This window comes from Lagopus leucura, unplaced genomic scaffold (genome assembly GCF_019238085.1).
Source record: "Lagopus leucura isolate 7727_CA_CO unplaced genomic scaffold, USGS_WTPT01 Super-Scaffold_100016, whole genome shotgun sequence".
Taxonomy (NCBI): domain Eukaryota; kingdom Metazoa; phylum Chordata; class Aves; order Galliformes; family Phasianidae; genus Lagopus; species Lagopus leucura.
In genome coordinates, this window is record NW_024962270.1 from 9,612,957 (window position 1) to 9,640,554 (window position 27,598).

At 48.2% G+C, this 27,598-nt stretch overlaps 1 protein-coding gene across 2 annotated transcripts in view; it reads left to right on the plus strand.

Moving 5' to 3' along the window:
- The first annotated feature begins 52 nt into the window (after nucleotides 1-52).
- Nucleotides 53-27,598, plus strand: part of ARHGEF9 (Cdc42 guanine nucleotide exchange factor 9) — a 185,349-nt gene continuing 157,803 nt past the window's right edge. The window contains exons 1-3 of one of the 2 annotated variants that reach the window (XM_042876384.1): nucleotides 53-121; nucleotides 17,215-19,397; nucleotides 25,967-26,114. In XM_042876384.1, the coding sequence (XP_042732318.1) occupies nucleotides 17,283-19,397; nucleotides 25,967-26,114 (2,263 nt within the window). In that variant the 5' untranslated portion in view covers nucleotides 53-121; nucleotides 17,215-17,282. The remainder of the gene's footprint in view (nucleotides 122-17,214; nucleotides 19,398-25,966; nucleotides 26,115-27,598) is intronic. The other variant, XM_042876383.1, reaches the window with a different exon arrangement.

Genomic DNA, 27,598 nt, shown 5'->3' on the forward strand with positions numbered 1-27,598 from the left:
CTTTTTTTTTCTTTCTTTTTTTTTTTTTTTTTTGCATTTTAATTTCACTTTCAACCGTTTCAATTCCCGGCTCCGGCGGGTCGCGGGCCGGCACCGTGCCGCGGCGGGGCCGTGCGCTGAGGTAAGCGGGGGGTTCGTAACGCGGTCTTCCATTGCGGGGGCGATGAGGTAAGAATCGTGGAGCGCTCTTTATAGCGTTAGAAACCCAAGCTGTTTCTAATGGACACTGAACGGGGGTGCCCCGAAGAGACCCTACGGGCATCCTGCACTCGATTTGGTGGAGCTCAGCTTTGGGTGTACTCCAGCGGGAGCTGCGTGGGAACTGGGTTATGACTCACCGCTACCCGTCCCAGGTGTGTTGAAGCACAGCGCTGTGCCCACCTCTCCCAGCTGCTCCAAGTCCGGGGTCAGCGCTGTGTCCCTCCTGGTGCTGCCCAGACTCTCGTACCTCTCTCCAACAACTCCGGAGCTGCTCGCTGCCCCGGCTCCGGAGTGCTGGTGGACGGGACGGGGCTGTAAGAAAGGAGGGGACAGACCCTTCAGCGGGGTCTGTTGTGATAGGATGAGGGGAAATGGTTTCAAACTGGAAGAGGGAGATTTAAATGGGAGGTAAGGAGGAAGTTTTTTTGCAACGAGGTTGGTGAGGCACTGGCCCAGAGAGGTGGTGGTGCTTCATCCATGGAGATGCTCAAGGTCAGGCTGGATGGGCTCAGGCTCCTGATGGAGCTGTAGGTGTCCCTGCTTATTGCGAGCTGGAGGGATGCCTTTAAGGGTCCCTTTCACTTCAAACAGCTCTATGACTCCATAAAAAGTGCTAAGCTGAGCTGGGGAGCCCAGTGGGGTTGGTCTGAGCCCTGGGGTGCCCAATTTCTGCTGCAAGAGGACTGCCTGTAGTGGGAGTGTGGGGCTCAGGGCAGTGCTGCCCCATTTGTGGGCACTTCTGTGCTGCAGGGCTGAGGGTGGATGGGAGGTGCTGCTACTGGGCAGGGGGAGCAGCAGTGTGTGGTAGGGCCGTGTGCTGGGGGGTGTTGGTGGGAGACTCCTGGAGGGCTCTGGGCTGGGCCTGTGTCTGCTGCTGGCTCAGGGCACATCCCAGTGGGCTGCTGTAAGGGGTAATGCTGTGCCCTGCTTGAAGAAAAGTCTCCCTCAGTAGTGGGGGTCACATGCAGGCACAGAGAACAGCACTATGGCCTTGTGTGCTGTCACAAGGCAGCAGCACTTCTGGCTCCCGCTTGTGTGGGGTGTTTTCATTTCAGATTGTTGCATTTGGCCTTCTTCAGCCAAACCTATTGTAGCTGTCTGCAGAGCAGAGGTTTGCTCATCTGCTTGGTGCTGACAGCATTAATTTTCCATAGAGCAACAGTTATGAGGGCTGTATCTGTGCATTACAACACCAACCTGAGCTGCAGATGGGGCACTTTGAGGACATGGTGAGGAATTATGGGCACTGTGAAATTGCCCCCTGCGGCAGAGGTGTGGGCAGAGCCCCATCCCACTGGACCCTGCGCACCTGTGGCATGAGTTATGGAGGGCTGCGTGCTGCTGGCTGCTCCTTTTAGCACAGCCTTCAGCTCAGGGAGCCATCATTGGAAGAAGAGTTGCCCAACTGTGTTGACTGGGAGGGCACCATGTATGGTGTAAGGGCGGTGCTGCTGGCATGGAAGGTGACATCTGTGTTTTGTGTGTTTGCTTCGGGTAGTTTCAGCTGTAGAAGTAACTTTGGGGCCTTGAGTGTGAAAGAAATGGTTTCTGCCCCCTCATGTATAGAGAAAGAAAGGATGTCAGTGGTCAATGAGAAGTACTATAGGAGAGGATGGGGAGGCACAGATAGCAGGGCATTGCTGGATGCCCATTCTCCTCTCCCAGCGCTGCAAATGTGCCCTGGGTGTGAGCATTAGTAGTGCTGCATTAGTAGTGCTGGAGGGTGGAAGGATGGGAAGCTCCCAAACCTGGAGCAGGGTCTGGCTGCACCTGTGATGGAGATGCTGGTTTGGTCCATCACTGTTTGCCTGATAGTTCTCTCTGCATCTTCTCAAATCCTGGAAGAAGCCTACAGACCTGTGTGACTTCTTTTTTTGCTTGGGACTGTGATCTACTTGGATCCCCCACTATATCCCATGCTGGGTTTGTGCCCGCTGAGCCGACAGCAGGGCCCTGCAGGTAAACTCAGCCCATTTTGGGGGGGATGTTTTCACAAGGACTGTGCAGGGTAGTGAAATACCCGTGAGAGAAAGCCACATCCACACGTTGCAAAGGGCTCTGAGCAGTAATTCATTAGCCACAGCCATTCCCAGACCGCCAGCCCTTGCTGCGGTCTGCCTGCTTTCCGGCTCGGCTGTGATGCTGCTCTGGGATCTGTTGTAGCAAAAAGCATCCCCAGGAGCTGCGGACACATTGCCTGGTGCTGCAGAGTGCCTTTCTTGTGGCAGCTCTTCCCATAGTGTTTGCTGCCCGGAGCTGGCGCGCACCGCAGCACAGGAAATTCTGGTTGCAGCGTTACTGCAAAGCTATTGTTTGGGGCAAGAGAAGGGCTCGGCTTTGCTCACATCCTAAAATGAGCTTTAAAAGGATGTTGTGGGGAGCTCAGGGCTTGCTGCTGGCAGTGCTTTGAGCTGTGACCCCTGTGTCAATGCTTGGATTGTTCATGGGAATCCTCAAGGTGAAGGAACTCGGAACGAAGGCAGAGTTTGGGTACAGTGCTGCTTGGGGGTGGTGCACGTGGGGGTGCGTCCTGCCCTGCTGCTGGGATGCCAAAACACAGCGTTTGGGATGGCAGCCCCATTCTGCCTGCACTGCAGTACTGAGGACAGACACCTAAACCCCTCTGTGCCTCTCTTCCCCATCCAAGCAGTGCAGAAATCTCTTTGCTCCCTGTTTTTGTTTTTTCCCCCCCAAACAAATCCCCGCGGCTTAGATGCTGGTAGTGATATCCACAGCATCCAGGTTGCAAAACCCTTTTTCCTCCCCCTGTGCGCTGCAGCCAGCATCTGATGTTTGGGTACCACTCGTGTCACGGCAGCAAGAAGGCTGGGGAGCTCTCTAGTGGGGATGCTCACCCTGTCACCCCCTCAGGCCCTCCCCTCCCCATTGCTGGATTTTCTCCCACTTGTGGCATGAGTGTAGCGCTTGGTCAGGCTTCGTGCAGTGATGATTGGAATCACAGAGTCATTGAAGTCATAAAAATCATCTTGTCCAACTGTTAGGCAGTGGAGTGGAGCTGTGCTGGTGCTGGGTGTGAGCTGGGCAATATGGCTTACGTCTTGGGATGCTGCACTGGGGCAAAGGAGAGCCATTAATGAGTTTAAAGCTGCCTCGTTTCAGTCACACTCATTAAAAACGCCCATTGTGTGTGACACAACACAAGATGCTGCTGGGCCCTGAGTGCCACATCCCTGCGGTGCGGCTGTGCTCACCAGCGAGGTTCTGTCCCCTAGCAGCCAGGGAGTTTACGTGGCACGGTGTGAGTCCTGCACAAACAATTTCTTCCTGTTATTGTTGCGCTCTATAGCTTTCAGCTGGACCAGGGAATGAGCTCACCCAGTTAGCAAGCAGGGCTGGTGGCTTTTTGTGCAAGCAGCACCTTAAGTGCAAACACCCAGTGTGAGCTGTGCTGGGATCCCAGCTATGCACTACTGGGGGTGCCAGGGGAGATGTTCTGCATCCGGGCACCACTGCCAGGGCTGCTGCTGCACAGGGACATCTCCTGGCACTAAGGGCAGTATCTGGTGGGCACAGAGCAAGTGCTTTCTCATAGCTGCAGCTCAGCCTGAATTTACTCTGCACCATGAGAACAGGGGTATGCCGTGGGTTGGGTTGGCAGCAGTAGGAATGATAAAAGGAACGTCTGAGAGAAATGTGTGCAGGGTCCTTCTGCAACCAAGTGGATCAGGGTCACGTTAGACTGCATTTCCCACGAATGGGCTATTCATTTGCAATAAGAAATGGCTATGGGATGGCAGAGACCTTGAAGACGAGTCTTTTGCTGAGGAGCTCTGGAGCTCAGGAAGTGCTGGGCTTTCCTTGGATGCATGCTGTAGTGGGTATGGCTCTGGGGCAGCTGTGATCGCAGGCAGTGAAGAAATAGTGCAGGTCTTCCTGCCCACCAACACAGCTGTAGGGCTCTCACTAGTGGGGAGCAACGAGGCCATGCTGCTCAGCTCCCATCCCTAGGAGTGGGCTGGAAGAGGAAGGAAAAACAGGAAAAAAGTCAGTCAGTTGCTAGGGTGAGGTGATGTCACTTCTTGCTGTCATAAGCCAAAGCCAAGGTTGTAATACCCTTCTCTGATGATAATAAGTATTAGATAGAAATGTTTGTATAAGATGGATATGCGTTTCATGGCAAAGCAGAGCCGTGTCTGGCAGAGCTAGAGGCAATTTTCCCTGAGGCACAAATTATTCTGCGATCTCTTGTTAAGGAAGTTCTTGCCCCTTTCTCTGGAGCAGCATTTACCTTTGTCGAGAACACAGAGGAAGTGCTGGGTTGTGTGGGAGCCCTATGTGATGCAGACCAGCAAGTTTGTACCCCTCTGACTGCAATCAGTGAGTTTTGCACCCAGGAAGAATTGGGCAGTGCCATGTAAGCCTGTCTGTAATAAATATTAGGAGTCTGTCCTTATGGTTTTAGGCTTGAGGTTTCACGGTGATAATTAGTCTACAATCTTTCCAGGCACCTTGCTTCGATTCTTGGAAAGCTCTGCTTTTATTTACAGCTACAGCATAAACATGCTTAAGAAGATAGAGCTGAGAAGAGAGATTTTGTGGGCAGCAGATTTAGGGCTGTGAGGATGTGCATGGTGCCACAAGCAGGACCCACCAACCCAGCCGCTCTGTTCTCCTTGGAGAAGCAAAACTGCCCTCATCTCAGTCCTAATGCAGTCTTGAGTGCAGATCGGAGTTTGCTGGGAGTGGAAGGATCTGGTTGATCTGCTAGGTTTGGAGACCTGGTCTGCATGAACAAGGGTGTTGGAGAAACCCCCCTCTGCTGCATTTCCCCATGTCTTTATATCCCCTCTGCTGTGAGAGTAGACATATTTCCAGGATGAGTATTGAGATCACTAATTTGAGTTTATCCGAAGTGCGTGTCTGAGCACGAGATGCTCCCTGGCACTTGTGAAGGAGGTGGGGCAGGGTGCGCGCTGTGGGTGGGCTGGGGTGCTGCCTGGGACGTGCAGGAGGATTTCCAGAGGAGGAGTGATGTGGGACAAGTTCTGCAAAGGGCCTGTTGTTAGTCTGGTGTTTCTTTCTGCTGTTGGTAATGCACTGGGGTTCATCTTCATGTGGTTACTTCTAGCCAATGGGTATGACGAGACCTGGCTCTGGGCTGGATCAGTCCCAGCCCGGTTTGATGCTGAGGCTGTGCATCCGTAGAGATGGACTGGAACATCAGTACATAACCCAGCTTCCAAGCCAGCTGCTTCACTCGTGTATCCTATCTTTGCTCCTTATCCAACTGTTTTGAGATCAGGGAAACTGTCCCGCTCCTCCCTGTGGGGTGAGCAGGGAAGTTCAGAGCAGCCTCCTTTTGATAAAACCAAGTCAAACACGGGCGTGTGCCTTTGACGCAAGGACCGCCTTTAATTGGGTATGTGCTGCCTTAACTGCCTGGTTCCTGGCTCCCTGTGCCTATTTTCATCACCTGCTCAGGGCGAGCATGTTCTGCCCATTGCATGCACACCCTCAGCCTGTGCTTCAGGTCTCTGTGCTGGGATGGGCTCTTTGCACCCTTCCCCGTTGTTGTCCTACTGGGGGATTACATTTGTCACACTGTGTGGCATTTCTGGATTTTCTTGCTGCAGGTTGTTGTGATGTAGTGGCTGTTTGCTGGTTCCTGCCATGACCCCCATGCCATCGGCTGGGGACACTGATCTCATCCCCGTGCTGCTGTGCAGAGAGGTATTGTGCCTTTGGGGAAAGGCAGGGAAAGTCAGGAGCTCCCAAAGACAGTGCAAGCTTTGAGTTTTGTGCAGGCTTCCCGCTGGCCAAGCCCTTGTTCTTAAACACTTTTCCTTAAGCACTTCTTCTCTCCTCCAGGGGAAGAAGGGGTCACTTTTTCCACTCTGCTGACGTGGACAATGAGTCACGGGTGTTGTGGGAAGGTGCAATCACCAGCACAGGAATCCTTGAAAATATTTACCACCTTTATCCCAGTGTCCCCAGGCACTCTGCAGGCCAGGTGCTGCACAGTCGGGCATGACTGCAGCCCAAGGAGTGCTCTGCTGATGCTTCCCAAGTGGGATAGACAGGAAAGATCAGCTCCTCGAGGAATTTTTATGCCAAGGGAGTGATTCGGTGCACGAATGGGAGAGTGAGGCATTTTACTTCAGGAAGGAAGGTGTTGGCACATAGCGCAGCTCTAGCACGTGGTCTCTAAGCCGAGGTGGTTTTGCTTTGGTACCAGCTGAGAAGGCATGGCACTGGGATAACACCCAGAAAACTCAGCACATTTTGCAAACTGTGCTGGCAGCACGGCTGAGCCGGGGCGGCCCTGCCCTGCGTGTGCTGGCACGTCGAGCAGAGCGTGGGAGTTTCGGCAGCTTTTGTGCCAGCCGAGCAGGATTTGAATGTAATGATGGAGAAAACAGGAGCTGGTGCAGCTCGGCTCACTGCAGGCTGGTCCTGCGTCTCCAGAGGTGCGTGTCCTTGCAGAGACATTGCTTTCTCGAGGTGCTGTAGTCGCAGCGTGATGCACAGCTTGCCTCTGGCTTGCTGCTGGGAAGGTGCAGAGCTGTGGCCTCACAGGATATAGAAAAACGTGAAATAAAAAGATGCCTAGTGCTTGGGCCACAACCTCCAGCTCCTTGCAAAAAGAAAAGGTTCAGGCTTTGTTCCACAAGTTGTGAAAAAAGAGAACCTTTAGCTACTCCTGCTTGGCTGTGGTGTTTTAACTCTAAAAATGGGATTAGGGTGTCCTTGATGAGGACAGGCAGGAGGGCAGAGGGGGGACAGCTGCTTCTTGCTGTGCTTTCCCTGCTGGGTGCCCTGAGCAGCTCTGCTCTCCGTGGCTGCTGATGCGTGTACGGTCCCACCCCAGCGGCGGGGACCCTGCTGAGATGAAAAAGCTCATTGGTAATGATGCTAATTGAATCAGATGTCGCTTCCCTGTGCTCAGACGTGGCTGCTGCTGCCATCTCGCAGCAGAATGCAACTGGCTTGAGAGAAGCCCTGGTGCATGAGGAATGTGAGCTGACAGTCCCCCTTTGCTGGGAAAAGCCATGTGGGTGAGACAGTGCGATGGTGCAGACGGGATGCTCTCATGGTACCTGCTTCAAAGCTGCTTGTTTGCTTTAGCATCAGCATTGGGTCAGCAGGGCAAGCTCGCATTGAGAAGCTGAGGTTTTTGAGACTGGGGTTGTAAGGTGTGTCTTATGGGATCAGCTCTAGTGAGGATAATAGGCAGGATAATGTTTATGGAAATAACAAAATCATGGAATGGCTTGGGTTGGAAGGAACCTTAAAAATTATCTAGGTCCAACCTCCTGCCATGGGCTGGCTGCCCCCCAGCAGCTAAGGCTGCCCAGAGCCCCATCCCGCCTGGCTTTGTGCACCAGCAGGAGTGGGCACCTACAGCTCTCTGGGCACTGCCACTCTGAGTAAAGAATTTCTGCCTAACATCTGAACTAAATCTCCCTACTTTTGGCTTAGATTTATTCCTCTTGTCCTATCACTATCAGACCATGTAAAAAGTTGGTCTCCCTACTGTTTATAGGCTCCCCTCAAGTACTGCTAGGCTGCAGTGAGGTCTCCCCAGAGTCTTTTCCTGAAAACCCTCAGCTTTTCTTCCTAGGAGAGGTGCTCCAGCTTGGTGCCATCAGCAAACTTGCTGAATGTGCACTTGATCCCATTGTCTAGATTATTGATGAAGACAGACATGCACAGATTCAAGCAGTAGACCTAGAAGAACCTCGTGAGGTTCAGCGAATCCAAGTGTGTGATCTTGGGCAACTCCCAGTATCAGTTCAAGCTGGGGGATATAAAGATAGAGCACAGCCTGAGAGAAAGGACTTGAGCGTACTGGTGGATAGCAGCTGGACATGAGCCATCAGTGTGCCCTCACAGCCCAGAGAGCCAACTGTATCCTGGGCTGCATCAAAAGCAATGTGATCAGCAGGGTGAGGAAGGGGATCTGCCCCTCTGCTCTGTGAGACCTCACCTGGAGTGCTGTGTCCAGATGTGGAGTCCTCAGTACAGGAGAGACGTGGAGTTGTTGGAGCATGTCCAGAGGAGGGCCACAAAAATGATCTGGGGGCTGGAACATCTCCCTGTGAGGACAGGCTGAGAGAGCTGGGGCTGTGCAGCATGGGGAAGGGAAGGCTCCAGGAGACCTGAGTGGCCTTTCGGTATCTAATAAAGAAGGGAACAGACTCTTTAGCTGAGTCTGTTGTGACAGGACAAAGAGAAATGGTTTCAAACTAAAAGAGGGAAGATTTAGATTGAAGATAAGGTGTGTGTGGTGTTGTGTGGGTTTTTTTTGTGTTGTTTTTTGTTTTTTTTGTTTGGTGTTTTTTTTTTTTTTTTTTTTACAATCAGGGTGGTGAGGCACTGGCACAGGTTGCCCAGAGAGGTGGCGATGCCCCATCCCTGGGGACACTCAAGCTCAGACTTCATGGTGCTCTGAGCACCTGATGGAGCTGGAGGTGTCCCTGGTCATTGCAGGGGGGGTGGACTAATGACATTTAAAGGACCCTTTCAACTCAAACAATTCTGTTGAAGAGCACCAATATCAAGAGTGACCCTCTGGGGGGCATCACTAGTGACTGGCCTCCAATGGAACACAGAACTGTTGACTACAACCCTCTGGCAGTGTCCTTCCAACCCTTCCTTTATCTATCAGGTAAACCACCCTTCAAATCCATGTCTGGCAATCACATCAGCCAGTTCTTTCAGGATGCTGGGATGCACTCCTTGGCCTTGCTCTTCTGACCGATGTACCCATTGAATCCCTTGTTATTTTTCACATCGCTTGCCGAGTTCAGTTCCATCTGAGCCTTGGCTGTGTTGATCCTACTGCTTCACATCTGGAAGGCATCCTTGTTGGGATGGGTCTTGTTCAAATTACTACATGGAAAAAGGCCGTTAGGGAACAGGACAGGGGAAATCCTGCTCCCAAAGCTGCCTAAATTGAATAGGTTGCTTGGTATCTGCCCAGAGGTAGACACAGGATTTAGAGCAAGGCATTACATATATTTTAATGCCCAGTGACATCACAGGGCAATGTAAAGGAGTGGGTGAGTAATAATTATTTCAAACGTTTGAGCAGAACTAGTTGCTACAAGTCCCGATTTCTGCATGTGAATTTGGGACCTTAATCAGCACTGAGCTCTTTGTTTCCAATCCTGAGCGAAACACACTGAACATACATCAAGGCAGATTGTATGGTAAGTAACTATGTAAATATATCCACCAATGTGGCCCTCCGTGCCCAATTTCAATATTGGGTTCAGTGAGCTGCCTTGTATGATGGCACCTATTTTTTTTTAATAGTAATTCCATGTCAAAGAGGAAATATAAATAAACTCCCCAAACAAAAGAAGCAAGGAAAAAATAATTCTTTCAAACATTTGAGCAGGAACAATAGGGTAGGATATGCACTCTCTGGGGAGAGCTAATGGCTGAAACCGATAGGAGCACAGTGCCTGCCTTACTCTGCTTTGTAACTAGCACAAACCTTTGCTCAACAGAGGTTATTTATAGCAGATGTTATGGCAGAAGCATGTGTGACCTGTAGGCTCCCTGTGAGGGGAAGAGCTTTCCTGTACTGTCTTTGAGATACAATAGACAATTATTTGGACACTATCTTTGTCCCAGGATAGAAACAATTAAATGCTGGTCACTGATTTCTGCTCTCGTGTTGAGACTATAGACAGCCCTGATTTTTTATTTTTTATTTTTTTTTTGGTGGATTTTTAGAGCGAGAAAATATTTTTAAGGGGTTCACTTTGAAAAAATGTCACAGCTGTGAAGTTTCAGAGGCATCTCTACTAAATTGACTAATTGGGAATGCCCAGTCATGCAGTGAGCATCATGAGGTCATTGCCTCCCAGCATCCTCACGAAGGACACAGCCAGTGGCTTGACTTTGTTCAGCTTCTTCCAACAATGACTTGTTCCAGGGCATTGGGCACAGCACTAGGCCTGCTTGAGTTCAAGAAGCGTTTGGAAGATGCCTTCAGGCAGAGTAATTTTTAGGTAGACCTGTGTAGACTTGATGATTCTCATGGATCCCTTCCACACAATGATGTGGGTGGGTGTAGACCCCTGAATCTGTCTGCACTTTTGCATTTCAGCTTAATGCTGTGGTAATAGGGTGCCTGCATTTGCTACTGGATGGTAATTAGATGTTCTTATATGTAATTAACTACTGTGACGTGACTACCAAACAGCTTAAATAATCCATATGATATGGCAATTATTTCTATATTGTGCTTGCCGAAGTCAGTGCCAAATACCTGAGAAGATTTGGGGAAGGAGCCATCATCAAAGCATAACCTTGTTCAAGAAGATAACTTTGTTTTCTGGCTCCCTCATTTTGTTTTGGGTTCCTACGTATCCTGACTGTCAATAACAAAAGTATCCTTTAAGATATATTGTCTGCACCATCACTCTATGCTGTTAGGCCCTCGAGCCCCAAGTGTGGAGCTCCTCATGCATGGAGTGAGTTGGTCCCACCTCTGGAAGCACAGGCACAAGTCCAGTTGCAGTTGAGCAGCTCTGTCCCTTGGTCATGGGTGAAATGAGTCTCCCACTCTAATTTCATCGTGTTCAGCCATCGCACAAACTCTAAAGCTCCCTGAAATAGGAAGGAAGTAATGTTTAAATTATGCATGAGTGAACTGATTTACTCGAACCGAAGTTTTGAGTTCTGTCCTTATGAACACAGGGATGGAGCTCTTTGTGCATCCATCCATCTGCCTGGTGAATACTGAATTAACAGAAACACAAATGCAGTTCCAGTACTGTAAAAGCTTTGGCTTAAACCAGTAAAAGCCATGCAGAGCAATTGCACGCTGCCACGAGGATAGTGGCGTGTTTGCTTAGTGTCCCCTTGTCTGGTAGGTCATTGTCAGTGATGGAATGAGACCTTGGCTGCAGAGTCCCTTCTGCTACTGAGTAGGTAATTGGTGTTTCAGTAGGATCCATCCACTCCTGCCTGGAATGGGATTTGAAACAATCTCCTGCCTACCTCCTGCTCTTAATGAGGAGTTTAACTTTCCACGTAGTACGTTTTGCAGAGCATGTAAAGTGATGGTTAAATTCTATGGTTGCTTCCGATGGGCACTTGCTCAGTGCTCCTTGGGGAGACCAGCACCGGAAGGTTGGGCATCCCTTTAGCAGATGGTTCACCCAAGTCTCTTCTTGCTCCTTTGACCTCTATTTAAAAAAAAATGCAAGCTCTTATACCATGGCGCCCATCCACGTGAGAGCAGCACAGCACGTGTCTTGTTCAATGCGCAGGAGATACTGCACTTCTCTGAGGCTGTAGCAGTTGGGGCTGGGTGAGCAGGGCCCTGAGCACAGCAGGCTCCTGTGTGTGGGTACGTGCAGCAGGAACGTGAGCACTGCTTCGCAGTTGGTCCTTTGGAGCAGCACTGAGGGGCTGAAATGTCAGCAGAGACACAAACAGAAAGGGGGAGAAGTCACGATTCTCTCGCTATTTCTTTGACCTAAATACACTGAAGTAACTGTGCTCTCATGAAAGAGATAATTTCCTGATGATGGAGAGCTTAACATCTGTTTCCTCTGATTTTTTTTTTTTTGGTGGTAGAGCATGGTAACGGAAGAACTGGCGGGGTTTTCTTTCCTCTTTTTCTTTTGTATAGCAAAGGCTCTGCATGCTGTAGCTATATACACTCTCCGAGAGCAGACAGGTTTCTCTCAAGGGTTACATGATCGTTTGTTCTCTATTTTCTCTTCTTCCTGCCTACCCCCCCTCCTGGAGAGGAGCGGATACACCGAAGCCCAGGCAGGACTTCCTTAGCTCCGCCATGCCTTCTGGCAGTCTGTGCCTCGTGCCCTCTCCCCGTCACCCCCCTTCCCCGACAAACAATGGCCAAAGGCTCCTTCTTGTTTGTTATTTTATATCCCACAGAGGAAGAGCTGAGTGGAAGCTCGTGTCCCCAGGGGCCCTCGGCACATTCCAGCTCTGGCTGCTGCCTTGCTGGGCTGCCTCTTCCACACGGTTCCCAGCCCTATAGGGCGAATCTGTGGTGCCATGTGATGCTCAGGGTTACCAATCAGTTTTGAAGCAAGATTAGCATTGCTGAAAGGTGAGAGAGTGCCTGAGAGCCTTGGAGAGGTGTCCTGAATCATTACTCCATGTCAAGAACAGATAAAAGAGATGGATGGGCTTATTGGTGGTGCCTGTTCAGAGCACAGCTTCATCAGCCCTGGAAGCATCAAGATGTTAACTGAAGGAAAAAAAAAACAACAAACCCATTTGGGTCAGATGCTTGATTATAACTGGTTGTATGAAAAAGAAAAGTGGCTGCATAAAACTGGAATTGTAAGATATAATTGGAGATGCTCATGGTCTGTAACAACTGTAAAAACCACTAGTGAAGAAACTCACTACAGGAAGCTGGGGTGGAACAAAGCAAGCACATCTTGGTTGGAGAATTGGCCTGTGATTACCCAGCTACTTAATCCAGCAAAAATCTAATTGCTGGGGAAGGAGGTAGTTGTGCTCACCCCAGCTCCTTCCTCCTCTCATCCGGCTTGTGTGTTCCTGTGGCTCTTTGGATGAAAACCAAAGCCAGTGTTTCTTGTTTGGTTGTTTCTCCCCCCCCCCCCCCCCCCCATGCTCAGCTGATGCCCAGAAATGCTCCTGTTGGCATGAGGGCAGGTGAGCACAAGGGGGGACATGGCATCTCCCTGACCTCGCTGTTGGCTTCAGTGAATGTTACCTGAGTCCTTGGAGTTATTTCAGCTCCTGTATCCCCATGCTAGATTGCTATTACTCCCACCTGCATCAGACAAGAAAAACCCTGTTGCCAAGGAAATATTACGCAATTGTGAATGAGGTATAAAGCGCCTACTTTAGAGATCTGGATAACACACACACACACAAAAAATGAAGAATTTGGAGGAGTGTCGTGGCCATAGATATGGATGTTTTGTGCAACACACCTGGCACCATTTGCATAAGGTTTTGTGCTAAACTCTTTGTCAGCCTTGGTTACTTTGCAAAAGGAAGGAGAACTGGAGGAATGAAGGGCTGCTGTTTTTGTGGTGAGAGCCTCGTGCAGAGGGCAGGGCTTGTGACAAACCCACAGAGCTCCTGTATGTTAGAGCAGTTTTTGGTGTCTGATTGCTGTGGTTTTTGAAACCACATTCCTTGCTGGATGAGGAGTTGTGTGCTTTGTAGACCAGCCGCAACCGCCCCGTTGTTCCGCCCTGTTCAGCTCGAGGTAATTCGGCGGGTGCTGTAAGGTCATGGCGTTACCTCCTGCTTGCTGTGGTTCAAGTCTTGCACAGCAATGACTGCTGCAGCATATTTGCTGGGTGGTAACCTGCTGCAACATGACATCTGCAGCTGTGCCCGCAGCCCTAGGAGAGGGAAACAAAGTGGGGGCTGACTTCCCGTTTTAGTTTTACAGCTAGCTGTTGTCCTTAGAAATATATCCAAAGTGCTGTCTTCAGTCCTCTTTTTCCTGTGCCCCAGAAAGATGGGTAATGGCTAATTAATTTAATACTCCTGCAGCCATTCTCCATACTCAGATTTTGTTGTTGTTAAGGGCGACAATGCCCCCAGGCCTGCATGGTTTGGTTGATAAGGCCACCTTTTCTCTATTTGGCATATTTAAAGCGTCGGTTTCCCATGAGCCTGCTGCCGTTGTGCATTTGCACAGCAGCAGACACTGATTTTGGTGGCTGTATCAGATGAGAGAGCACAGCAGATTGTGACGCCCAGTCAGGGAAGCCTGAGAAAAGCTGATTGCCAGTTGTTCAAGTGCCGTGTGCCTGGGTGCAGGGAGGCTTTGGTTGAGGCCATGCTGGGGCTTAAGCCTGGTCCAGTACAGCTGGTGGGCCTGGTGGCCCTGCAGCCACTGTAACAATGACCAAAGGTACTAACAAAGCTGTGCTGCTGTGAATTGGCTCTTGCCATCTGGTCAGCCTGTGATTTAGGCATATGCAAAGTGCTGCAGGCTTACTTACTGTGTAAATAAGACAAAAATAAGGGGCTTTTCTTTGTCAGTAGCTGGTCAAAAGGTCTTTTGAATGCTGGACATGTGGTCTACTACTCTGTTCATCCATTGAAACCATGAGACTTTCAGCGACAGCTTCAAAGCTTGTGAGAACCCCAGGTGAGGCTGGGAGGGGGAAGTGGAGAGGAGCTACCGGAGCTCTGGTGCTGTATCTGCCAGGCATGTGTGGGTCTGACTTTATTGTGGCAGCTGTGGTTTACATCTGGTTTAAAGCTGCTTTTTTAAAAATTAAAAAGTATATGTATATATTTAAATTTGAAGCCACCCTTGTGCCTTCCCTTTCTGTGTTGTGCTGCCTTTCTAGGGAGGGGCCACGCAGGGTCTGTGTCCTGTTAAAGACTCTTACATGAGAAACAGATTATGTCTCTTCTTTGCTAGCATCACTACAAAGACTTTGTAGGGAAGGCTGCTTCCTTTGAATCTTCTTTCCCCATGCAGGATCCACCCAGCCAAAAACAATAAAATATAAAATTGGAAAGAGAAAAAATAGGGAGCTTTTGCGTTTTTAGTCTTTTGCTGCCATATGTGTGTTGGCTGCACAACTTGAAACTCCTCAAATGTGCTTTTTCCACTCCATCAAATCCATTCCAGTACATTATTCTTTAAATTGCAGCAGAGGATAACCCACAGACGGTTGTGACAACCCTGTATGAGATGCTCTCCTCAGAACGGCATGGGTTGGGAGGGACTTTAAAGATCATCTAGTTCCAATCCCCTGCCATGCTTCCTGTCTCCGATCACCTCCTCATCTCACGTGTATGCTGACGCAGGAGGATCTGCTCTGTGACCTTCCCAGGCGCTTGTGTCAGGCTCACTGGCCTGTAGTTCCCTCGGTCCTTCTTTCTCCTTTTCTTAAAAACAGGAGTGATGTTTCCTTTTCTCCAGTCACTGGGGACTTTACCTGACACACGTGACTTTTCAATTATGATCAAAAGTGTCTTGGCAACCACATTAGCCAGTTCCCAATTCCCTATGGGCCTTGGGATACCTGTCTTCAGGCCCTATAGACTAGTACACGTTCAGCCTCATGAGGGGGCCTCGCTGTTACAGTGGGAGGGATTTTGCTCCCCCAACCCCTGCCTAGAGGTTCAGAGCCATGAGAGACGTGGGAAGCCTGAGAACTTGAGTACCTCACCCTTCTCCACATCTGTTGTTCTGTTGTTGCCACTTCTCCCTTCTCCTTTATCCTCAAGCAGCACACGTGGTGTCATTTTAAAATTTTGTTTAACAGAAGCTTTCTGTGGTACGCAGGTCCCATGTGAGTTTGTGCTATAGGATTTGAGTAATGGTAATCCCTGCCCAGCCCTACAACAACTTTTGTGTGAGGAAGGAGAGTTTCTTTTAAGATCTCCACTGTGTAGAGCATGGAAGGCGATGGACTGAGTAAACACAGAGCCAGAACAGAGGCGTGTGGAAAAAAATAGCTATGGAATTAGGCTGTGCTGCTCTTCGGTCAAGGCATTGGCACTGGGGTGCTGCTGGGCAGCTGCTGGAGAAGACGGGACCTGTCAGTGATGTGGCAGCCCCTCTGTGAAAACATGTTTAAGGGCAAAAATGCTGGAGAGGACAGTAGGAGGAGTAAAAACAAAAAAGTGAGTGTCACGGTTTGGCCTGGCTCGGCCTAGTTATGTGACAAGGAGTGAGGAACAGCACTATGAACCCTGCAGTCAGTGAAGGAGGAGGGGGTGTTGGATAAGGACTTCCCTGCCAGGACCTGTGGTGGGAGGTCCTGACAGGAGCTTGAGCAGGAGCCACGGCCCATGCAGCACCCGCACAGGAGCCAGGCTCCCACGTGCTGTCACTGTTGTGCTGACATGATAGAAACAACGGCTGGTTTGGCTGGCCGTAAGGGTGAGCCTTCTGCACCCGCCAGTTCTCAGCGCAACAGCTGTTACACCAACAACTTTGGTTTTAATAGAAACAGGAAGTGTATTGGATTTTGTTCTGGATCGGATGGGGACCTTTGGCAGAGCAGTGAAATGGACTGGAGCAGAAGCAAATGGCATACTTTATGTTGGAGCCATGCAGCTACCTGCTCTCCCTCTGCTCAGAGGAAAATGGCGGGTTTTTGTGTTGGCAAACCTGTGTTGGTGAGGCTGTGCCCTTTCTTGTCCTTAGTTTTCCTCTCTCTGTCCTGTGAGGAGAGCTGGGATCGGGGCCTGGCTGGCGGTTGTGTATGCTGCACAGACAGACAGCGAACCCAAGACCACGTTATGAAGCTGTAGCAGTGAGTCAGGGCAGGGCAGGTGTATACTGGTGGAAGGGAAGGCTTAGGATCTGCACATGTAGAAGTTCAGATTCTTACAAAGGCTTGGCAGTGGTTTCCGTTGCTTTTATGTGTGGGGTATCCATAGTTTTAATCCTGTTCACTTAGGCTGAATCTTACTTGAGGGGAACATGTGTTCTTGTGTAGCATTGAGCGGCAGCCAAGCATCTTTCATTTAGCAGTTCAGTTCCAGTGAGGGATTCCTGTGCTGGTGCTATAGCTGTTGTAGGAAAACGTGGCTTGAATATTATGTGAAGTTTTTGGTATTGAAGTTATTTCAGAATTGCATTGTTTCCAGGAAAAGGCCCATCCTGGCTTTTCTTTGAATGCCTGCCTGAAGAGATGGAACTCATTGGGAGTGCATTGTCAGTTCCTGGCAGATGAAGCTGGTGAGGATGACATGTCCAGGGATACTTTACTGCAATTTCCTCTTTTCCTCTCTGTCATGTACTCTGACGTACTGGGAGTCCTAGCAATTTGCAAGACCAATACGTGATTTATGGTATTCTGTGTGTATTTGGGGTAACTTTATTGATGCAAAAAGCTTATTTTTAATCATTAAATCATTGGTCACTTAAATCAGGCTTAAGTTGCTTTAAACGTTGTATGGTTTAAGAGCAAAAGTCTCACTGAAATCAGTGGCATTACTGTGACTGGAATATTACTTGACTTGTGTTGCATTAGCAAATGTGTCTTCTGAAAAAATTTTCTTCTCCTAATCATGCTCCTTTGCAATTTTTTCCTCAAGTCTTGTGAAGAAAACAATCTGAAGACAATGTGTCTTTGACCCCCGGTACCAGCTTTTGAGCCGGAGCAATGGAAGTTACAGATGGCTGCCGGCATACTGACCCTTTGATAGTTTCAAATGGATATGCAAACAGGATTTTCCAAGCAAACATGGAGGATAGGAGTGCTGATGCATCAGAGGTCTGTTGTGCTGAGCATGGCACCTCCAGTGATGCAGTCCCAAATGAACAGGAAGAAGCACCCAGGTATAAGAAGTTGACCAAGGGCAACCGGATCTGGAATTTTGTTTGGCGAAGGAAAGGATCCTCTATGAGTAAAAGAAGGCCCCGGTCCATGATCGTACTGGGAGATACTTATGATGCCTCTGATGAAAAAAAGCCATCCTTCATGGATCGAGTAATGCCCTTAAAAAGGCTAAGAACCTCTAAGTTGCCTAAGGATGTAGATTTCAGAGGATCTGCAGTGCAGGTTGCTTGTGCCCCTGAGGAGGACTATCCTAGTGGGCAAGGAGCAGTCTACAGGGTTAGGAAACTGGGTGACAGCCAGAGGCCCTACCGCCATTCGTATGGGGGGCACATTGAAGATTTAGATTCCTCTTTTGAAGACATTGAGCTGAATATCAGCATTCCTGAAATTGATGCCAATGAAAGTAAATGTCTCAGGGATATTAGTATCAGACTACACAGTGAAGATAATGTTAGTAACTGCCAAAAAATACCAGCTAGAAAGAGCGAGTCTTTGAATTTTGAAAACATTAAGAGTCCTGCAATTACGGAAGGGGACAATCAAAAGAAGTGTACTGTACTCCCACAGGAGGGCAAAAGAGGAAGAAGCTCTGATGTCTGGAGCTATCTGAAAGGAATTTCACTAACTAGCAAAGATAATTCAAAGCTTCTGGATGAAAGAGCTGAAACCAATTTCCAGAACTTAGAAAGTACAACTGATCATTCCACTTCTTATTTGGACTATGGCATGAGATGTGAGGAGAATCTTTGCCAGCAGAAAAAATCAAACAGCGCAACCAAAGCCACTCACTTTGCGGGTTTTGTGCGGTTCTTCACCAGCGTGGCCGAAGCAGCTCGGCGGCTGCGAGGCTCCTCAAAGGCATTTTCACCTGATGAGAAAAGGCCTCAGCGGAGTTCCCGAAGCTGGAGGCAGGATGTCATCTCCCGCAAAGTGAGCCTGGTTATTGAGAATGAAACCGCGAATGCTTTCTGCACGGTGGGAGCGTGTCTGCAGTCCCCAGATTCAGGCGTGTGGGATAATCCAAGCTTTGAGAGTTCAGTGGGGAAGGAGACCACACAGGGCTGTAAAACTGCAGAGGTGTCACAAGACATCGGCTTCTCTGCCCTGAGCAGCAAGAATGATAGTTTTAATGAAACACCACTTTCTCCCTCTGGGCCAGAGCTCCCAGATGACTCTGTCACTGTGATAAATTCTGAAGAACCCTCTGAGACTGCAGTCCACTTTCCACAGACAACTCTGACCAAACAGATTCAGTACATGGACAATACTCCAGAGGAGGCACAGGCTGTGGGCAGGGACCTGCCGCATTTGCAAGATCTTCCTGGGAAAGATCTGGGTACTTCTGAACTGGGCAGTTCTCCAGCTGCTAACGGTGACTTTCCTGTTGTGACCGTGGCTCTGATCCACCATCCACTAAAGATGACTCTGCATGAACTCGAACCTCAGGATGTGGCTTGTGCTACAGTAGTTACTAACGACATGAGTGTGTCTCTAGCAGCAGCTCTGGAGCTTTCAAAGTCTGAACTGGATATGAAGGACCTGAGTAATCCTGAGTTGCCTTTACATGACTTATCTAGAGATGACTTGGAGTTTCAGGACTCCAGCAATACTCCAGGGAAGGAGCAGGTCGCAGACGGGCACCTGCCATGTTCTCAACATCTTCCAGAGAAAAATCTGGATACTGCAGTGCTGAACAGTTCTCCAGCTGCTAATGGTGACTTTTCAGCAGTGACTTCTTTAAAATGTGCAACAGTTGAAGGAGTGGTGTTTGAGCAGACTGATGGATGCTTTGAAAAGCACAGAACAAGTTCACCCGTGGAACAGAACCCTGTGGAGTTACTTAGCAGAGGAGTGCGCTTTGACTGTGATGATGAATGCCGTCCGTTCCATGTGACCATCTCTAGAATTGTCTCCTCTGGACTCCTTAACAACGGAAAGGTATGAGTAAGCTTTACTGTACAACTTCCAATAAGACTGCATTGTTGTTATACCTCTTATAAAGATGGTTTGCACTTGTAATAATTTTTATGTATTCCTCTTTGGAATTTTTACTTAATCGTACAAAGAATGACTGTAGACTTAGCAGTCTATGAGGAACCAGTTGACTGGCATGTCCCCGGGCTGTTAGTGCAAATTTCCAGAGTGCTCCTCTTATGACCTTTTGGCTATGTCATTATCAGTGCCTTTAGAAGAGGGCTGTAACAGAGATTCTTGTATTTCTATGCACTAACTTTAATTTTTCTTCCTCTCTGCATTTAGCAGTAGTGGTGGTGGCAGTTCATTTTTATGAGGTGATGCTGGTTACACCACAGCATCTGGAACACCAGGAAGATTCCTGGCACACAATCCTAGCCCAGAATGGAAGATGGGAAATGGTGGTTCTGAGAACTACAAATCTGTGTTGCCCAACGTGAAGTCCAGCTGTTTTCTTTTGGGTTCCTGTTGGCTAAAGATGAAATGTTTATTTTTATTTTTAAGGTGCCCAATAGGGAAATTGGGTCAACTCATGGAGAAACTTTTGCCTGTCCTTTTGGACTTCGAGAGACAACACATTATGGGGTGATGACATTGTTCCCTCCTGGAAAAGGGGTCACTAACTTCTGAGCCAGGAGGGGAAGTGTTTGAAAATTGGCAGCAGATTAGAAATACTGAGAAGAAAAAAGTCTGAACATCTGACTCCCAGTTAAAATGGGCAGTACTGTTGTTAGTTATTCCTGCCTTTTTCTTTTTCTTCCTCCATTTTTGTTATTCAAAAATATGAAGACAGTTCACTGTGTAATTCCAGAGAGTTATGAAGTGGGACAAGTAGTGGTCAGCCACTTGTGGTCGACTGGACAAAATGTTTTTAGGAGTGGCTTGAACGAGCAGAGTGTCGTTTGATCTACTTTTGCAGGGACTAAGCTGTAAGTATGCTGAGCAGGAGCAAGATAACAGGCATGAAAGGACTGAGTGGAGCAAGGGAAGTATTGGCAGTCTTTTCCCAGAGCAGCCACATTTTTGGTAACTGAGGGCTATGGCTCTATGTCTAATCCCAGAGTTCTTGCAACCCTGCCCATGGCAGAAGAGCTGAAACTAGATGATCTTTAAGGCCCCTTCCAGTCTAAGCTATTCTCTCATTCTTTGAGGGCAAAATGTGAGCAATTTCCAAGTCCAGCTGTGTGAACAGAGGTGGGGTGAGTCCCATCTCAGCTGTTGTAGCTTGCAGACTTTACAGAGAAACTTAAAGATGATACTTAAGATAACTGAACAGGAAACCTTCCCCGAGTTCCTGTTGAGGGTGGTGATAGCGGTACGACCTCTGGATTATGGTGGCTCCCAGCCTCTCAGGTCCATGCCTGCCACTTCACAGAAGCAATGGCAAGCTGGAAGGGAAAGCACACAGCCCACCCTGGTTTGTAAACACCTCTGGATCCCAGAAACTTGGTCTAGAGATGTCTAGTGATCTAAGGTCAGGACCAAGTCCTGTGCAAAGGAAGGAAACTTTTGGATGGGAATAGACTTAGAGAGTCCATTAGCAGCTCTGGTAACAAATGTCCTGAGACACTCAAGGGATTTACTCTCTTATCTCTCATCAGGGAGTGGCACTCGGAAACAGTTCACCAAAAATAAACACATAGGAGGAAGAACTGCAGCCTGAGCATGACACCAGCAGCAAACTCAGGCCTCTTTATTGGGTTAGGGCTGAATTTACCTCCTTTCTGGCACCTGTTCCTTAGGACAGTTGTCGGCCCTCATGCTTCTGCTCCAGGCTGCTCTGCAGTAACTGAGGGATTTGGCTTTCAAGTGGAATGCTCCACCAAAAGTAGGGTGCTTCCAGGACAGGGGTGCTGTAAGCAAGTACTGCAGCCTTTGAAGTGCATTAGCTGTGTGAAACAGAAATAGCTTCAGCACTGTTTTCAAAACAACCTATGTGTTTTCCCACAAAAAGCAGAAAAATGCTTGTTCTCACTGAGGCTCCCTGCCCCAGCCTGCTAGGAGGTGGTAAGAGATCGAGGATGATGTAGTGCAGAGGGTGGTGGAGTGAGATGTGGGGGACCTGGGCATCAGTCCTAGTTAGACAGCAAATCTGCCGCTTAGCTGCGCTCTTCCAAAGCTAACACCTCCACTTCTTGTTCTCCTTACCTTGCCTTTTAAAATTTCATGTTTTCCATCAGCAGCTTACTGACAGTGTGGGCAAGTAACAGCTCAACAGTGTTTGATCTTACTGCTGTACAGAAAACAGCATTTAGTAAGAAGAGGAGCAGGTAGAAAACCGCTTACTTCTCAAACTGTTCCTCCACCTAGCTGCTTTTGGGTCCCATCCCAAATTCTCATTTGTTCAGGGAACTAATGATCAGCATAGATAAAAGCATTTTGACACATTGTAAGCAATCCAAAATGAGCAATGGCAAATGAATTACCGATTCACACTGCTGCAAGTTGGGAGTTGAAACACCTTCCTTATTTTCAGATAGGGATATGAGAAAGGAGCTCAGAGATGACGTAGAGTTTCTCTGAGATTTTGATCAACTTATGGCCTTCACTTACAAACCATAGAAGTTTCTCTTTTCCACAGAATCAGACACAGCCCTGCAAGATGAATTTGGCCACTTCCAGGAGCTTGAGCTGATGCTGCACTGGGAGGAAGCTGTGAAACCACACCAGCTACCCTGCAGCTAGGCATTGCCACCAGGGTTTCAAACCACCCCATGTGTCCTTGGACAAAGTCTGTGGGGGCTTTGATGCTTACTTTGAGCATGGCATGAGAAACGGTTGCAAAATACACCTGTGACAGACTATCTCAGATTTCAGTTTCCAGTTTGTGGAAACTCATGTTTCTCAGAAACTTGATTTAGGCTCATTGCTGTCCGAGATCCTTCTGGGTCACCTCGGGGCTCGCACAGATGTTCAGCAGGGACGGAGTGCTGTGGAGCGGCTCCATCGCATTTTGGCTTCTGCAGTTTAAATGCAGTTAAGATGCAAAATCTTGTCACTGCGGTCTTGCTCTGCCCTCTGCTGGCTATTTGTAAAATAAGGATTTATTTTAAGGAAAATAGTGCTTTATCTGTAGGATTTTGAATTTTATCTGCGGGTGGTTTATAAACAGCATCTTGCTGCTGTCTAATTTTTTTAACCACACATAGAAACCAGTTGGTTCTGTGATGGCATTTTCTGGGGCAATTACAATTGCCAGAAGCTTGAAAATGAGTTCTCTCCAGTCTTGTGTGCCTGGACAGAGATTGCCTGCTTTGCAGGATAAGGTGCCAGGCTGGTTGATGGATCCTGCAGGTCTCCCAGGTAGTCTGCTGTTTCTCTCTCTGGTCGTCCACACTTGTCAGCCTCACAGCACGCGAGGGGGAGTGTTTCCTTTGGGCACCTGTGAGTTTGGGGCTCTGTGCCCCATACATCAGGGCTAACTGTTCTGGGTGCTGTTCAGGTGCTCACTGCGCAGAGTGTGCAAATGCTGACAGTGCCCCGTACCGATGATGATCAGTGCTTTTACAGCATTACTGGGGTTCGTGATTTCTGTGCACACTGTGCTGCATACGTGGGAAAATTGGAGGCTCATCCTGTGCGGTGGGTCTGACTGGAAGCACCGGATTGCTGATGTACCTGTGTGTGCACGTGCCAGAAGATGCACTGGCTGATACGCCTTCTGATAGCTGGGGCACTGGAGGCAAACCCAGGAGATCTCAGATCCTCCCACAGGCTTGGAGTTCTGCTTTAGAGCAGCTGCTGCAAATATCTTTTCATGAGAGGAAGATGGAACAACTTTCTCTCTGTTTGATGAGAAACTGCAAGCAGTTTGCAACAGGATCCTGTGGTGACCTTTAGCTTGAGATTGTTTGATTATCTCTCTGCCACAGAACGGGAGTTGCTGCAGGAGCGTGACTGCCGAGCTGGCTTCCCCCTCCTTGCTCTGTTCAGTGGTACTAACCAGAAAAGGTGCATTTCTGAGAGCTGATTTTCAGAGCTTTATCTGGTTGTTGCCAGTTGGCTGGGTTGTCTCTGCCTACTGTGCTTATGAAGGAGGTGTAAGTGAAGAAATACTGCTTTACTTTCTAAGTCCTCCTGCTGCCTAAGGAGCACTGTATTTCTGTCTGTAGCAAGGTATGATTTAGTTGCAGAATGAAGATCCTGTATATTTATGGCATTTAATACAGTCATGTCTGACAATCATCTTATTTTTAGAAGAGACAAAACCTCTAAGCTGTTCAGATTTTCTTAATAACTGTGAAGTGCTATCAAAATCTTGAATTAAATCCTATATTTAGTGCTATGTATACTGGGATAGCTTGCTTTCTTTTTTTTTTTTTTTTCTCCTTTGGAAACATTTTTAGCATTGTGAGGGAAAGGCAGCTTGCATCTTTTAGGCTGATAGGCTTTCTGTGTATGTATAACCAGCCACCTGGGGATTTCAGATTTCCACGTTTTCCTGAAGTGCTTGTGGAGCCTTGCCTTTCTCTAGTTCACAGCATTGACTTCTTGTCCTACCTCCCTTAGTGCCATCAGAGCAGTGATATCAACAGGGACTTGGAGGTTCTGCTGGCCTCTCTGCTGGAGGACTGTGTGTCCAGAACTTCTCTGCCCAGGAGGTTTGCTTTGTTTTTTTCCTCCTCCCGCTTGTTTCCCAATTAAGGGGAGTGTGGTGGAGCACTGGACATGGTACAGAGAATGGGACATGGAGCCTTACGTCATCCACAGCCTCCCACTGTGCCTTTGGGTAATTGTAGCCTGTCTGCTTTGTTCTTCACTTGTAAATAAAGATAATAGTGCATCAGTGAAAGCTGAGGGTGCTGGAGGACTTAAACCATCAGAGGCACCCAGTTAATAGCAGGGCTATGGAAGTGTGAGAAATCCGTCTCAAACTGAGGCTAAAAGCCTTCCAGTGAAGAGCCCCCCTCTTTTCTTCTCCTGACCTTTCTAAACTGAATTTTCTGCTGATGTCTTAGCTCCAGGATTATACACAAGGCTTCCACATCGTCATGCGTCACAGAGAAGAAAATGAAAAGCAGGGTTTTGAACCACAGTTTTCAGAAAGATAAATCCATTCCACATTCTTGCTGTTGTCTCTATTGGGATGATTTCCTCCTGAAAGAGGAGGATAAAAGTTGGGTTTACTCAGGAGCAAGAGAAGCACCAACCTTTTTTCTCCATTTAGCTGTAAATGCTAGTTTCTCATTTGGATTAATGTTATCGTAGGGTGTACCTGGGGATATTTGACGCTTTAAAGGTGCTTCAATCAATTGCCAGTGTCCTAGTGTTCTAAGCAATAATTCCTAGGCTATTGATATAGAAGGCTTGTCTTGTTCACAGTTGTTATCAATTACCTTCCAGAGAAACTACTATTACTACCAAAGCCATTCAATTCCATCTGTGTGTGAAGCCCTTTCTCTCTCCAGAAGGCTCCTTGTACCCTCCCGATGACTCCAACAGCACAGCAGTAACAGTAAACCCGTTAGGTTTATTCACCTCCTGTCCTCTTCATAGACCATCTGTGGGCTTCTGTTTATGGAATTGGAAAAAGACCTTACGTGACCTTTGGAAATGCGTGGAAGGGAGTGTCTTGCTAAGATTCTTGGGAATTAAGAGAATGACATCCTGTTACTAATTTAATTCACTTTTACATAGATCTTTTTAAATCATCAAGACTCTTGAGTTTTGCAGGAATTGTTCTTGCTGGGTATCTTGGCTTTATTCTGAAAACTTGAAGTGTTTGTTTCTATAGTGGAATGGGCAGATCCTATTGTTCTGCTGGATAGGCACAGAAATGAGCAGATTGTTCTCCTAAACCTCACTGTTGCATTATTCTACTCCTGTGTGCTTCAAGTGCTGGAGATACTTCTAGCACTTCTTAAATGTGCCTTGAGCACGGCTATGCTCATAAATCTGGGGTAGCTGATGGGGTGTAATTAGTTGTTGGCTGAAAATCCAGACAGGAACAGTCTCTCCTTTGCTTTAGGCTACCAAAGGGTGCATCTGCTAATTCAGTTCAGGAGTGCCAGTTGAGGCAGATCTTTCAGCTGTCTGTCCACAATATGCTTTGGATGCGCTAATTGGCCTTAATGACCCTGAGCACCCTTAAGTGGGGTCTACGCTCATTATCCCAAGTGTTCATTTAAATTCAGCTCTGGATGCTCAGTTTCCGGATTCACTCGCTGCTTGTGCTCTTGCTGGGGCTTGGTGACACCCGTGTGGACAAAATGCTGTGCAGAGCACAAATGTCTTCATCATGTTACCCTTGAAAGTGCCATGGGGACTCAGTGCCACCAGAAGTTGTTGGGACTTGAGCACCATGACCTGTGCTCACGGTAGGGACCCCCATACAGGGAGAATTAGAGCGTGCCAGAAGCAGAATCAGCAAAACATTTGTCTTTCAGCAAAAAATAAAAAGAAGAGGGTGCAGATTGCAGTGAGGAGTCACAAGGTGTACAGTACCTTCTTGGGGGGGGGGAGGGGAGAAAGAGTTATTTGTCCCAAGTTTAACAAGCATTGCTAAATTTCTTCTCTGACCCTTTTCTTTCCAGACAATGTCTCATCCTTCTCAGCCATCCCCACAAGCAGCTCCCTTCAAGGTGCTTGTAGAGAGATGTCGCTCCGAGCCGCTCTCCCAGAGCACCCCGATGGGGCTGGACCAAGTGGGGGGGCGCATGCAGCACCTGCTCAGAAGACGCGGTGAGTAGCTTTGCAGTGGTTATCTCCCAAAATCTGTCTTTTGGTCTTGCTAACATGGGCTAAAAAATCACAAACGTGGCTTGTATCTGCTCTTGTTATAACCCTTGAACCAGGTGAGGAGGCTCTGATAGCCACATGCTAGAGTTACTTTTTTTTCTTGTAACTTTAGTGTTTCTGAATGCATTCCCTGTAATTTGGTTGTGAGAAGATGAACAGATAGGTGCACAAAGAGTAAAAGCTCTTCAGCAGCGTTTGTGGGAGCTGTAATTTGGTAGTATCCTCTTGGCTTTCTGTCGTCTTACCTGTTTTTTGTTGTGAGTACTTGGCATTTGGAGGTGTTGAGTGATGGATTCTGAGATCATAACTCAGCTCTAATGTTTGTTTGGAAAAGAGCAAGATGTGAGTTGTTTTTTCTGGGTGCTCTTCCTGAACAGATAGAGAACCCTGTGAGTCAAAGACTGGTGAGCTATCCTCTGCAGCACTTGATTAATGTAATTATAATTTGTCCTGCTCAAAATGACGCTGAGAAAGCAGGACTGAATGTATTTGCTGGAAGGGTCTTGTGTTGGCAGGTAAATAAGCAAATGCTCAAATGGGCAACGTGACTTTGTGAACCTCTAATTAAAAGGATTGATAATTGCTGTAAGAAAATCATTTCTTGGAGGAGTAGTACTAGCGCTAAGAATGCCTTGAATTAGCAAGTATGGGAATGCTGCCAGACTGCATTGGCATTGCTTGGGAGCACACTGGGGATCTGAGCAGTTAATGGATGGCAGCAGCACGTTAAGGATTAAGAAGAATCAGAAGGGAAAAGGCATAGCAGCTGCCTCTTTAATTGATGGCTCTTCTGTAGGGGTGCACACGCTTTTAGCACAGGCATCTCTCAAAATGTGAGCACTACTGCGTTTGCACATTGCTCCTGAGTGCTACTATATTGGCACATTTCCTCTGGAGCTTGGTAGCAGCCTCTTGCTATAATCGGCACTTGCACTGCAGCTTGATTTTCTGTGAGTCTAGAAAGTGAAATGCTAAAAATAACAGCAGGGTGTCTACGTCAGCAGTGCGTTTAGGAAATGGGTCTCAGTGCAATCTCTCTCCCAGCAACGCTGGAAGAAAATAAGGATTGCTGCCCACCCAGCCATGCCAGGGCTGAGGCAAGGTCCCAGCTCTGCTGTGCTCTGTGCTGCTGTCCTGGGCAGCAGGGAGTCCCCAACTACTTGATGTGGGAGCAGGGAGCTTGCAGTAAGCAGGCAGGGGCATGTATTTTGGCTATGTAAGTAAAGGTGACCTAAACACCAAGAGCACAGATCCCATAGTGTGGGTCCCTGTCTCCCAAAGCTTAGACCTTTTACCTTTTGTTGTCTGGTTTCAAAGACCTTGAGACCCAGAGTCTGAAAGGCAAACTGGGGCTAGAGGTGTGCCTGGAAGAAGAAAATTAGGGTTGGTCTTTGTAGTGGAAATGCTAAATCATGGCTTAAAGCAGT